We start from the raw sequence: 14736 nt of genomic DNA, 5'->3' as shown, positions 1-14736 counted from the left end.
AACAGGTACCGGCAAATGCTGGGGGTTAACCTCGCGATAGACTGGTGTCCTATCCAGGGGGAGAGTCTCGCACTCTCAGTCGCTTCACACCACAGAAACCGGCATAAGCACCGGCCTGATGGGCCACAAGGCTCGGGACAGATTTTGACCTTGACATTAATGGGATTATGTTAAAGACCTCCCCACAGGATTTAGAGGAGCAAATTTGTAGAGCAATCACAGACCGTTGCAAGAAGCATAAGTTTGTGATAGAAGGTGATTTTTAACTTTCCACATAATGACTGGCACTCAATATTATAAAAGGGCTGGATGGGAAAGAGTTTGTCAAAGAGTTTCCTTAATCAGTACATAGAAGTCCTAACTAGAGAGAGCGCAATACTAGATTTCCTGTTAGGGAGTAAGACAGGGCAGATGACAGAAGTTTGTGTAGGGGAACACTTTGCATCTAGTGATCATAATGCCATTAGTTTCAAGGTAATTAGGGAAGAGGATAGGTCTGGTCCATGCGTAGAGATTCTAAATTGGAGAAAGGCCAATTTTTATGGTATCAGAAAGGATCTGGTTAGTGTGTAATAGGACAGGTAGTTTTCTAGCAAACATTTACTTGAAGGCCTTCAAAAGTGAAATTTTGAGACTACAGAGATTTTATGTTCCTGTCAGAATAAAAGGCAAAGATAACAGGTTTGGGGAATCGTGGTTTACGGGAAATATTGAGGCCTTGGTTAAGAAGAAGGGGGTGCATAACAGGTGTAGGCAGGTAGGAACAAATGAGGTACTTGAGGAGAACAAGAAATGTGAGAGAACACTTGAGAATGGAACCAGGAGGGCTAAAAGAAGGCACAAGGTTGCTCGAGCAGACAAGGTGGAGGAGAATCCCTAACCCTAATGCAAGGGACAAGATTGGTCCTCTGGAAGATCAGAATGGAGCCAAAAGAGATGGCGCAGATCTGAAATGGATTTTTTGTATCTGCATTTATTAGGGAGATGGACACAGAGCCTATAGATATGAGGTAATGTAGCAGAGAGACCATGAACCTACAGAGGAGGAGCCGTTTGCTGTCTTGAGGCAAATTAGGGTGGATAAATTCCCAGGGCCTGACAATATGTTCCCTTGGACGCTGTGGGAGGCAAGTGCAGAAACTGCTGGGGTGCTAACGGAGATATTTAAAATACCCTTAGCCATGGGTGTGGTGCTGGAGGATTGGGGGATAGCTAATGTTGTTCGATTGTTTTTAAAAAGGCTCCGAAAATAAGCCAGGAAATTATAAACCAGTGAACCTGACATTAGTAGTGGGAAAGTTATTGCAAGGCATTTTAAGGGACCACATATATAACTATTTGGATAGACATGGACTGATTAGAGATAGTCAACATGGCTTTGTGCATGGTAGGTCATGTCTAACCAATCTTAAAAGAGTTTTTTGAGGAAGTTACCAGGAAAGCTAATGAAGGCAATGCAGTCGATGTTATCTTCATGGACTTTAGCACAGCCATTGAAAAGGCCCTGCATGGGAGGTTGGTCAAGAAGATTCATTCACTTGGCATTCAAAATGAGATAGTAAATTGGATTAAACATGGGCTTGACAAAAGAAGCCAGAGTGGTTGTAGCTGGTTGCCTCTTTGACTGGAGGCACGCGACTGGTAGAGTGCCCCAGGGACTGGTGGTGGGTCTGTTGTTATTTGTCGTCCTTATCAATGTTCTGGATGATAATGTGGTAAACTGCATCAACAGACTTTGGGATGATACCAAGATTGTAGACATAATGGACAGTGATGAAGGCTGTCAATGCTTGCAGTGGGATCTGGACCAGCTGGAAAATTAGGCTGAAAATGGCAGATGGAATTTAATGGAGATAAGTGTGAGGGCCAATGAGGAATAGGTCTTACATGGTGAATGGAAAGGCACCGAGGAGCACGATAGAATAGGAGGATCTGGGAATACAGATCCAAAATTCCTTGAAAGTGGAGTCACCAGTAGATAGGCTCGTAAAGAAAGCTTTTCCAACTTTGGCTTTCATAAGTGAATGTATTGAGTACAGGAGTTGATATGATATATTGAAATTATATAAGACATTGGTGAGGCCTAATTTGGAGTATTGTATGCAATTCTGGTCACCTATCAAAAAAGTGCAGAGAAAATTTAAAAGGATGTTACGGCGACTTGAGGATCTGAGTTCCAGAGAAAGTTTGAATAGGTTAGGATGTTATTACCTAGAACATAAAAGTTTGAGGAGAAATTTGATAGAGGTATACAAAATGTGTCGTGGGGTGGAGATGCATCTGTAGCACAGGGGATACAAGGCACGCTTTCCCTCTGCTAGTCTGGAGGTAACTTTGGGCAAGGTGTAGCACTTGCTTAGCACCGCACCCCCGATCAGGGTCACGTGAAGCCATGGGAGCAGGTCATATGAGCAGCCAGTTCATATCACAAACCCTGGTCATGCGACCATTGACACCAGGCAATTTCTGAAGAGTATTGATAATGGCTGGGGTCACCCATCTTGTAAAGACACTGCCCAGAAAAAGGCAATGCCAAGCCACTTCTTTGGAAAATTTGCCAAGGACCATCATGGTCATAGACAATGATCACCCACATCATATGACAACAGCACCTAGTGATGATGATACCAAGTTATCAGAGGTATAGATAGGGTAATTGCAAGCAGGCATGTTCCTCTGTGGTTGGGTGAGGTCATGGGTAAAGGGTGAAAGGTGAAATGTTGCAGGGCAACATGAGAGAGAACTCCAATCAGGGTAGTGTGTGTGGAATGAACTGCAGTACAAGTGGGGTCAGTTTCAGCACTTAAGAGGGATTTGGATGGATGGGAGGGATATGGAGGGCTATGGGCTGGGTGCAGGTCAATGAGACAAGGTGGATTAATGGTTCAGCACAGACTAGATGGGCTGAAGGACCTGTTTCTGTGCTGTAGTGTCCTATGACTCTGACTCTAGGTTGGACTTCATTCACTGCAGCACAGGGCAATGAGACATTAATTGTCCTGATACTACAGAGGTGTGTAAAACATGAGGGGCTTAGAATGGATGAGCAGTCATTTCTCCCTGGGCTGGGAAATCTAGAGCTCAAGGGTATAGATTCACAGTGAGAGGGGAGAGATTTAATACAAACCCAAAGAGCAAATTCTTGCGCACAGAACGTGGTCAGTATGTGGAATGAACTGCCGGAGGAAACGGCTAAGGCTGGTACATTAACATCTGATCGACACTTGGACAAGTACGCGGATGAGAAAGGTTCAGGTGGGTATGGGCCAAACATGGGCAAAAGGAACAAGCTTAGGTGGACATCTCGCTCAGCAGGGACCAGTTAAGCCAAGGGGCCGGTTTCTGGGCTGTATGATTTTGTGAGGGAGGGGCAGCACTTGCCGGGTTAAGCTAGGTGCAGTATGTGTTAGAGAACGGTTCCTTCCTTCACCCCTCACCCTGTCCTCTTTCTTGCCCCTGTCAGATTGCTGCCAACTCCTGGGGGATGAACTGGGGGGAGAACGGATACTTCAAGATCGCCCGGGGTGAGAACGAGTGCGACATTGAGACCTTCATCCTCAGTAGCTGGGGACGAGTGACCATGGAGGATGTACATCGCAAGTGAGAACCCAGACGCCCTGTCTGTGGCCCAAGGACGCTGAGCTGTCTCCAGTTTGGAAAAGACCCCTTCACCAAGCTAACCCCTTTTCCTCAATCTGCAATCTTCGGTATCCAACAACAGTGACAAACGGACCATAATCAGCAGGTCATGTACATCAGTACATGTCAGGACAGAGCTCATGCATTACCCAGAAAGAGACACATGTATGTGAATCTGTTCTTTCCAGCAATAATGAGCCACAAGATGTTGTGCTGCACTTAGATGGTGTGAGTGACAGTGCTGTGGGAGAGTATCACTGTTCATCCAGGTGAACAGAGTGGGAGTGCCTTCAGCCATTACAGCCCCAGTATCCATGGCGACTGGAAGTGTCACATATTCAGACCCTCTTGCCTCCCTGGTCTAGCTAACGGCTGAACTTGGGAACAGTGAGAGACTCTCCCTGATGGTTCGGTTTGGCGATGTGACGCAGTGCTGTGGGAGTGGTGTCCAGAAAGTGCCCCAGAGAGTGGTGATAGGGATTAGATGACTAACTGTGTCTCGTGTACATTGACACGCGTCAATGACTAACACAATCCAAGGTTGTGCGGGGCAAGTGTCGCCATTCTTCCAGCGCCAACATAGCATGCCCACAGCGTACTAACCCTTATTAACAAAGTGTATCTTTGGAATGTGGGAGGAAATCGGAGGAGCCAGAGGGAAACCACACAGATCCCAGGGTGAACGTACAAACTCCTTATGGACAGTGGGAGAATTGCTGGCGTTGTTACGCTAACCACTACACTACCATGCCGCAGAGAGTGTCTCTGAACTGTCGCTCCCGCAGACAGGAGTTTCACAGCCGCCGGTCATGATCCTGATTCAAATCCGGACTTCGCGCTTGTGAATAATTGCCATTTTTATACACTCCTTTAAAGCCTAAAACCTGCAGCAGCGTAAACGCCTGCAAACACAATGAATTGCAGACTCAGGACAGGCTGTGATTTACAAACCAGTCAGGGTAAAAAATTTGGCAGGAAAGCAGGAAGGCAAGGAATGTGGAGCAATGTCAGGAGCAGAGGTTTGGAGTACAAATCGGGAATGATCTAATGAAAAGGGGAATGATCTTCAGGATGTGATATCCCTTCACCATTCCAGGGGCTTCTGCGCAACCTGGCTGATAACAGCCAGGGGCGTCAGCAGCTGACAACAGAGGAGACGAGACTTACAGAAAGCCGCCAAGGAGAAGGAACTTTGTTTGTACTCCGTGCAGAGATGGTATGGGGAGGTGTTGATGAAATGGTCCGGCACTAGGAAGGTTTACTGATGTCTGGGTCCAGGATTAAAGTAAATGGCAATGCAGAGCAATTAGGGGAAATTTGCAAATAGTAAGAAAAAGCACTGCCTGAGAGAAAATTCAACAAAGCTTTCAAAAGGAAATTTAGATAAACACTCCAAAAAGGAAGGACTTGTAGGGGATTTGGGCTAATTGGATGGCACTTTCAAAGACACATGGGTTCAGACTGCACCCTCCTGTTCTGCAAAACGTCATGACAGGCCAATGTGATTTGGGACAGAGCATGATGGCGGATGGAGTAACATCTAATTTTGACTATTCCAAAACTATGCCCAGTGGATCTCGTCCGCTCTTGCTTGGTTTCTAGACAATCAGGTTTGTGTATTTATGGCATTTTCCATAAGTTTTGTGCTTTGCTGAATGAAAAATATCTATTATAAATGTCAAAATAAATATATAGTTCAAATGTAGCCGATTGTCAATATGTTTGTGTGACCTCTTGTTTGTGTGTTTAAACTCAATAAAGTGCAGAAAAGATTTACAAGGATGTCACCTGCATTTGAGGGAGAGTTATAGGAAAATATTGACCAGGCTAAGACATTATTTTGTGCAATTTGCAGAATCGGTGGTGATCTTGAGGTGAATAAAATCATGGGAGCATACGTAGGGTGATAGAAAGTCTTTTCCCAGGGTTAAGAAGTCAAGAACAAAAGGGCTTAGGTTTTAATGGGAACTTGAGGGGCATTTTTATTTAAACAAAGTGTTATATAGACCGTGTGTGGAATAAACTACCAGAGAAAGTGATGGAGGCAAGTCGGATAACAACATCTTAAACAGTTGCATGGTTACATGGATTGGAAAGGTTTAGACGGTTATTGGCCAAATCCAGGCAAATGGGAGAGGCTTGGTTGACGCTTCTTGGTCAGTGTGCACCAGTTCCACTGAAAGACCTGTTTCTGGGCATGCAAATATATGATGCTATAAAAGAATCACACAAGGACAGGGAAAATCATTCGCAGAGCCAATGTAATCAAGGCAGAAATTACATTAAAGTTGCAGAGAATAAAATCAGAAACTGAAAAAACTTTAAGGCCCACAAAAACTCCCAGCGAAAAGAACACAGGTCAGCTGTCAAGGCGAGGATTTCTGCATTTTGAGAAGTAAAAATCAAAATCACGCTGGGGAGTCGGTAGTTCTGTGAGTAGGGTTTCACTCACTTTCTCTTCACTTTGAGTACTGACCAGAGAGATTGACAACTCAGCCAAGGTGGTTTTGCTGGATCTGGAGATGAGGGAGCCAAAGACGTTCTTCAGAAGTCAAGATAGAGGTGAAAATCTTATTGTACAATCATTTGAATACATACTCATCAAAGCACAGGTCAGACAGGGTCAGTCCTACACCAACATGGAACAGGTCAGACGGGGTCAGACCCACTCCAACATAGTACAGGTCAGACGTTCTCCAACATGGAACAGGTCAGACGGGGTCAGACCCACTCCAACATGGAACAGGTCAGACAGGGTCAGACCCACTCCAACATGGAACAAGTCAGACAGATTCAGACACACACCAACATGGAACAGGTCAGACAGGGTCAGACACACAGCAACATGCAACAGGTCAGACAGGGTCAGATGTTCTCCAACAAGGAACGGGTCAGACAGGGTCAGTCCCACTCCAACATGGAACAGATCAGACGGGGTCGGACATTCTCCAACATGGAACGGCTCAGACAGGGTCAGACCTACTCCAACATGGAACAGGTCAGACAGGGTCAGTCCTACACCAACATGGAACAGGTCAGACGGGGTCAGACACACACCAACAAGGAACAGGTCAGACAGGGTCATACCCACTCCAACATGCAGCAGGGCAGACAGGGTCAGACCTAAACCAACATGGAACAGGTCAACCAGGGTCAGTCCAACTCCAACATGGAAGAGGTCAGACAGGGTCAGACCCACTCCAACATGCAACAGGTCAGACAGGGTCAGACCCAACCCGACGTGGAACAGGCCAGACAGGGTCAGTCCTACTCCAACATGGAACAGGTCAGACAGGGTCAGACCCACTCCAACAAGGAACAGATCAGACGGGGTCAGACGTTCTCCAAAATGGAACAGGTCAGACAGGGTCAGACCCACTCCAACATGCAACAGATCAGACGGGTTCAGACGTTCTCCAACATGGAACAGGTCAGACGGGGTCAGACCCACTCCAACATAGTACAGGTCAGACGTTCTCCAACATGGAACAGGTCAGACGGGGTCAGACCCACCCCAACATGGTACAGGTCAGACAGGGTCAGACCCACTCCAACATGGAACAGGTCAGACAGATTCAGACACACACCAACATGGAACAGGTCAGACAGGGTCAGATGTTCTCCAACAAGGAACGGGTCAGACAGGGTCAGTCCCACTCCAACATGGAACACATCAGACAGGGTCAGTCCTACACCAACATGGAACAGGTCAGACAGGGTCAGACCCACTCCAACATGGAACAGATCAGACAGGGTCAGACGTTCTCCAACATGGAACAGGTCAGACAGGGTCAGACCCACTCCAACATGCAACAGATCAGACGGGTTCAGACGTTCTCCAACTTGGAACAGATCAGACGGGGTCAGACCCACTCCAACATAGTACAGGTCAGACATTCTCCAACATGGAACAGGTCAGACAGGGTCAGACCCACTCCAACATGGAAGAGGTCAGACAGGATCAGACACACACCAACATGGAACAGGTCAGACATGGTCAGACGTTCTCCAACATGGAACAGGTCAGACGGGTTCAGACGTTCTCCAACATGGAACAGGTCAGACGGGGTCAGACCCACTCCAACATGGTACAGGTCAGACGTTCTCCAACATGGAACAGGTCAGACAGGGTCAGACCCACTCCAACATGGAAGAGGTCAGACAGGATCAGACACACACCAACATGGAACAGGTCAGACAGGGTCAGACTCACAGCAACATGCAACAGGTCAGACAGGGTCAGATGTTCTCCAACAAGGAACGGGTCAGACAGGGTCAGTCCCACTCCAACATGGAACAGGTCAGACAGGGTCAGTCCCACTCCAACAAGGAGCAGGTCACACAGGGTCAGACCAACTCCACCATGGATCAGGTCAAACAGGGTCAGACCAACACCAACATGGAACAGATCAGACGGGGTCAGACATTCTCCAACATGGAACAGGTCAGTCAGTGTCAATACTACTCAAACATGGAACAGGTCAGAAAGGGTCAGATGTTCTCCAACATGGAACGGGTCAGACAGGGTCAGATGTTCGCCAACAAGGAACGGGTCAGACAGGGTCAGTCCCATTCCAACAAGGAACAGGTCACACAGGGTCAGACCAACTCCAACATGGAACAGGTCAGACAGGGTCAATCCTACTCAAACATGGAACAGGTCAGAAAGGGTCAGATGTTCTCCAACATGGAACGGCTCAGACAGGGTCAGTCCTACACCAACATGGAACAGGTCAGACGGGGTCAGACACACACCAACAAGGAACAGATCAGAGAGGGTCAGACCCACTCCAACATGGAACAGGGCAGACAGGGTCAGACCCACTCCAACATGGAACAGGTCAAACAGGGTCAGACCAAACCAACGTGGAACAGGCCAGACAGGGTCAGTCCTACTCCAGCATGGAACAGGTCAGACAGGGTCAGACCCACTCCAACATGGAACAAGTCAGACGGTGTCAGACCTACTCCACCACGGAAGAGGTCAGACAGGGTCAGTCCTACACCAAAATACAACAGGTATGACAGGGTCAGTCCTACACCAACATGGAACAGGTCAGACAGAGTCAGACCCACTCCAACATGGAACAGATCAGACGGGGTCAGACGTTCTCCAACATGGAACAGGTCAGACAGGGTCAGACCCACTCCAACATGCAACAGATCAGACGGGTTCAGACGTTCTCCAACATGGAACAGGTCAGACGGGGTCAGACCCACTCCAACATGGTACAGGTCAGACGTTCTCCAACATGGAACAGGTCAGACAGGGTCAGACCCACTCCAACATGGAAGAGGTCAAACAGGATCAGACACACACCAACATGGAACAGGTCAGACAGGGTCAGACACACAGCAACATGCAACAGGTCAGACAGGGTCAGATGCTCTCCAACAAGGAACGGATCAGACAGGGTCAGTCCCACTCCAACAAGGAACAGGTCAGACAGGGTCAGTCCCACTCCAACAAGGAACAGGTCACACAGGGTCAGACCAACTCCAACATGGAACAGGTCAAACAGGGTCAGACCAACACCAACATGGAAGAGGTTAGACAGGGTCAGACCCACTCCAACATGGAACAGGTCAGACAGGGTCAGACCAAACCAACGTGGAACAGGCCAGAAAGGGTCAGTCCTACTCCAACATGGAACAAGTCAGACAGGGTCAGACCCACTCCAACATGGAACAAGTCAGACAGTGTCACACCTACTCCACCACGGAAGAGGTCAGACAGGGTCAGTCCTACACCAAAATACAACAGGTATGACAGGGTCAGTCCTACACCAACATGGAACAGGTCAGACAGGGTCAGACCCACTCCAACATGGAACAGATCAGACAGGGTCAGACCCACTCCAACATGGAACAGGTCAGAAAGGGTCAGACGTTCTCCAACATGGAACAGGTCAGACAGGGTCAAACCCACTCCAACATGCAAAAGATCAGACGGGTTCAGACGTTCTCCAACATGAAACAGGTCAGACGGGGTCAGACCCACTCCAACATAGTACAGGTCAGACATTCTCCAACATGGAACAGGTCAGACAGGGTCAGACCCATTCCAACATGGAAGAGGTCAGACAGGATCAGACACACACCAACATGGAACAGGTCAGACAGGGTCAGACACACAGAAACATGCAACAGGTCAGACAGGGTCAGATGTTCTCCAACATGGAACGGGTCAGACAGGGTCAGTCCCACTCCAACATGGAACAGGTCAGACAGGGTCAGTCCCACTCCAACAAGGAACAGGTCACACAGGGTCAGACCAACTCCACCATGGATCAGGTCAAACAGGGTCAGACCAACACCAACATGGAACAGATCAGACGGGGTCAGACATTCTCCAACATGGAACAGGTCAGTCAGGGTCAATACTACTCAAACATGGAACAGGTCAGAAAGGGTCAGATGTTCTCCAACATGGAACGGGTCAGACAGGGTCAGATGTTCTCCAACAAGGAACGGGTCAGACAGGGTCAGTCCCATTCCAACAAGGAACAGGTCACACAGGGTCAGACCAACTCCAACATGGAACAGGTCAGACAGGGTCAATCCTACTCAAACATGGAACAGGTCAGAAAGAGTCAGATGTTCTCCAACATGGAACGGCTCAGACAGGGTCAGTCCCACACCAACATGGAACAGGTCAGACGGGGTCAGACACACACCAACAAGGAACAGGTCAGACAGGGTCAGACCCACTCCAACATGGAACAGGGCAGACAGGGTCAGACCTAACCCAACATGGAACAGGTCAGACAGGGTCAGTCCAACTCCAACATGGAAGAGGTTAGACAGGGTCAGACCCACTCCAACATGGAACAGGTCAGACAGGGTCAGACCAAATCAACGTGGAACAGGCCAGACAGGGTCAGTCCTACTCCAGCATGGAACAGGTCAGACAGGGTCAGACCCACTCCAACATGGAACAAGTCAGACGGTGTCAGACCTACACCACCACGGAAGAGGTCAGACAGGGTCAGTCCTACACCAAAATACAACAGGTATGACAGGGTCAGTCCTACACCAACATGGAACAGGTCAGACGGGGTCAGACCTACACCAACATGGAACAGGTCAGACAGAGTCAGACCCACTCCAACATGGAACAGATCAGACGGGGTCAGACGTTCTCCAACATGGAACAGGTCAGACAGGGTCAGACCCACTCCAACATGCAACAGATCAGACGGGTTCAGACGTTCTCCAACATGGAACAGGTCAGACGGGGTCAGACCCACTCCAACATGGTACAGGTCAGACGTTCTCCAACATGGAACAGGTCAGACGGGGTCAGACCCACTCCAACATGGAAGAGGTCAGACAGGATCAGACACACACCAACATGGAACAGGTCAGACAGGGTCAGACACACAGCAACATGCAACAGGTCAGACAGTGTCAGATGTTCTCCAACAAGGAACGGATCAGACAGGGTCAGTCCCACTCCAACAAGGAACAGGTCACACAGGGTCAGACCAACTCCAACATGGATCAGGTCAAACAGGGTCAGACCAACACCAACATGGAACAGATCAGACGGGGTCAGACATTCTCCAACATGGAACAGGTCAGGCAGGGTCAATCCTACTCAAACATGGAACAGGTCAGAAAGGGTCAGATGTTCTCCAACATGGAACGGGTCAGACAGGGTCAGTCCTACACCAACATGGAACAGGTCAGACGGGGTCAGACACACACCAACAAGGAACAGGTCAGACAGGGTCAGACCCACTCCAACATGGAACAGGGCAGACAGGGTCAGACCTAACCCAACATTGAACAGGTCAGACAGGGTCAGTCCAACTCCAACATGGAAGAGGTTAGACAGGGTCAGACCCACTCCAACATGGAACAGGTCAGACAGGGTCAGACCAAACCAACGTGGAACAGGCCAGAAAGGGTCAGTCCTACTCCAACATGGAACAAGTCAGACAGGGTCAGACCCACTCCAACATGGAACAAGTCAGACAGTGTCACACCTACTCCACCACGGAAGAGGTCAGACAGGGTCAGTCCTACACCAAAATACAACAGGTATGACAGGGTCAGTCCTACACCAACATGGAACAGGTCAGACAGAGTCAGACCCACTCCAACATGGAACAGATCAGACAGGGTCAGAGGTTCTCCAACATGGAACAGGTCAGAAAGGGTCAGACCCACTCCAACATGCAACAGATCAGACGGGTTCAGACGTTTTCCAACATGGAACAGGTCAGACGGGGTCAGACCCACTCCAACATAGTACAGGTCAGACATTCTCCAACATGGAACAGGTCAGACAGGGTCAGACCCACTCCAACATGGAAGAGGTCAGACAGGATCAGACACACACCAACATGGAACAGGTCAGACAGGGTCAGACACACAGCAACATGCAACAGGTCAGAGAGGGTCAGATGTTCTCCAACAAGGAACGGATCAGACAGGGTCAGTCCCACTCCAACAAGGAACAGGTCAGACAGGGTCAGTCCCACTCCAACAAGGAACAGGTCACACAGCGTCAGACCAACTCCAACATGGAACAGGTCAAACAGGGTCAGACCAACACCAACATGGAACAGATCAGACGGGGTCAGACATTCTCCAACATGGAACAGGTCAGACAGGGTCAATCCTACTCAAACATGGAACAGGTCAGAAAGGGTCAGATGTTCTCCAACATGGAACGGGTCAGACAGGGTCAGTCCTACACCAACATGGAACAGGTCAGACGGGGTCAGACACACACCAAAAAGAAACAGGTCAGACAGGGTCAGACGCACTCCAACATGGAACAGGGCAGACAGGGTCAGACCTAACCCAACATGGAACAGGTCAGACAGGGTCAGTCCAACTCCAACATGGAAGAGGTTAGACAGGGTCAGACCCACTCCAACATGGAACAGGTCAGACAGGGTCAGACCAAACCAACGTGGAACAGGCCAGAAAGGGTCAGTCCTACTCCAACATGGAACAAGTCAGACAGGGTCAGACCCACTCCAACATGGAACAAGTCAGACAGTGTCACACCTACTCCACCACGGAAGAGGTCAGACAGGGTCAGTCCTACACCAAAATACAACAGGTATGACAGGGTCAGTCCTACACCAACATGGAACAGGTCAGACGGGGTCATACCTACACCAACATGGAACAGGTCAGACAGAGTCAGACCCACTCCAACATGGAACAGATCAGACAGGGTCAGACGTTCTCCAACATGGAACAGGTCAGACAGGGTCAGACCCACTCCAACATGCAACAGATCAGACGGGTTCAGACGTTCTCCAACATGGAACAGGTCAGACGGGGTCAGACCCACTCCAACATGGAAGAGGTCAGACAGGATCAGACACACACCAACATGGAACAGGTCAGACAGGGTCAGACACACAGCAACATGCAACAGGTCAGACAGTGTCAGATGTTCTCCAACAACGAACGGGTCGGACAGGGTCAGTCCCACTCCAACATGGAACAGGTCAGACAGGGTCAGTCCCACTCTAACAAGGAACAGGTCACACAGGGTCAGACCAACTCCACCATGGATCAGGTCAAACAGGGTCAGACCAACACCAACATGGAACAGATCAGACGGGGTCAGACATTCTCCAACATGGAACAGGTCACACAGGGTCAATACTACTCAAACATGGAACAGGTCAGAAAGGGTCAGATGTTCTCCAACATGGAACGGGTCAGACAGGGATCAGTCCTACACCAACATGGAACAGGTGAGACGGGGTCAGTCCAAATCCAAAATGGAAGAGGTCAGACAGGGTCAGACCCACTCCAACATGGAACAGGGCAGACAGGGTCAGACCTACACCAACATGGAACAGGTCAGACAGGGTCAGTCCAAATCCAAAATGGAAGAGGTCAGACAGGGTCAGACCCACTCCAACATGGAACAGGTCAAACAGGGTCAGACCCAAACCAACATGGAACAGGCCAGACAGGGTCAGTCCTACTCCAACATGCAACAGATCAGACGGAGTCAGACGTTCTCCAACATGGAACGGGTCAGACAGGGTCAGCCCAACTCCAACATGGAAGAGGTTAGACAGGGTCAGACCCACTCCAACATGCAACAGGTCAGACAGGGTCAGATGTTCTCCAACAAGGAGCGGGTCAGACAGGGTCAGTCCCACTCCAACATGGAACACGTCAGACAGGGTCAGACCAACACCAACATGGAACAGATCAGACGGGGTCGGACATTCTCCAACATGGAACAGGTCAGACAGCGTCAATCCTACTCAAACATGGAACAGGTCAGACAGGGTCAGACCCACTCCAACATGCAACAGATCAGACGGGTTCAGACATTCTCCAACATGGAACAGCTCAGACGGGGTCAGACCCACTCCAACATAGTACAGGTCAGACGTTCTCCAACATGGAACAGGTCAGACGGGGTCAGACCCACTCCAACATGGTACAGGTCAGACAGGGTCAGACCCACTCCAACATGGAACAGGTCAGACAGATTCAGACACACAGCAACATGCAACAGGTCAGACGGGGTCAGACCCACTCCAACATGGTACAGGTCAGACAGGGTCAGACCCACTCCAACATGGAACAGGTCAGACAGATTCAGACACACAGCAACATGCAACAGGTCAGACAGGGTCAGATGTTCTCCAACATGGAACGGATCAGACAGGGTCAGTCCCACTCCAACAAGGAACAGGTCAGACAGGGTCAGTCCCACTCCAACAAGGAACAGGTCACACAGGGTCAGACCAACTCCAACATGGAACAGGTCAAACAGGGTCAGACCAACACCAACATGGAACAGATCAGACGGGGTCAGACATTCTCCAACATGGAACAGGTCAGACAGGGTCAATCCTACTCAAACATGGAACAGGTCAGAAAGGGTCAGATGTTCTCCAACATGGAACGGGTCAGACAGGGTCAGTCCTACACCAACATGGAACAGGTCAGACGGGGTCAGACACACACCAAAAAGAAACAGGTCAGACAGGGTCAGACGCACTCCAACATGGAACAGGGCAGACAGGGTCAGACCTAACCCAACATGGAACAGGTCAGACAGGGTCAGTCCAACTCCAACATGGAAGAGGTTAGACAGGG

The 14736-nt window shown here is 49.3% G+C and overlaps 1 protein-coding gene across 2 annotated transcripts in view; it reads left to right on the top strand.

Moving 5' to 3' along the window:
* The window catches only part of tinagl1 (tubulointerstitial nephritis antigen-like 1), a 57995-nt gene extending 52577 nt beyond the window's left edge, over positions 1 to 5418 (top strand). For both annotated transcript variants that reach the window (XM_072247235.1, XM_072247234.1), the window contains exon 12: positions 3464 to 5418. In XM_072247235.1, the coding sequence (XP_072103336.1) occupies positions 3464 to 3604 (141 nt within the window). In that variant the 3' untranslated portion in view covers positions 3605 to 5418. The remainder of the gene's footprint in view (positions 1 to 3463) is intronic.
* The last annotated feature ends 9318 nt before the right edge of the window (positions 5419 to 14736 follow it).

This window comes from Mobula birostris, chromosome 30 (genome assembly GCF_030028105.1).
Source record: "Mobula birostris isolate sMobBir1 chromosome 30, sMobBir1.hap1, whole genome shotgun sequence".
Taxonomy (NCBI): Eukaryota; Metazoa; Chordata; class Chondrichthyes; order Myliobatiformes; family Myliobatidae; genus Mobula; species Mobula birostris.
The sequence above is the reverse complement of the archived record's forward strand: the minus strand, read 5'-3'. Positions and strand labels throughout refer to the sequence as shown.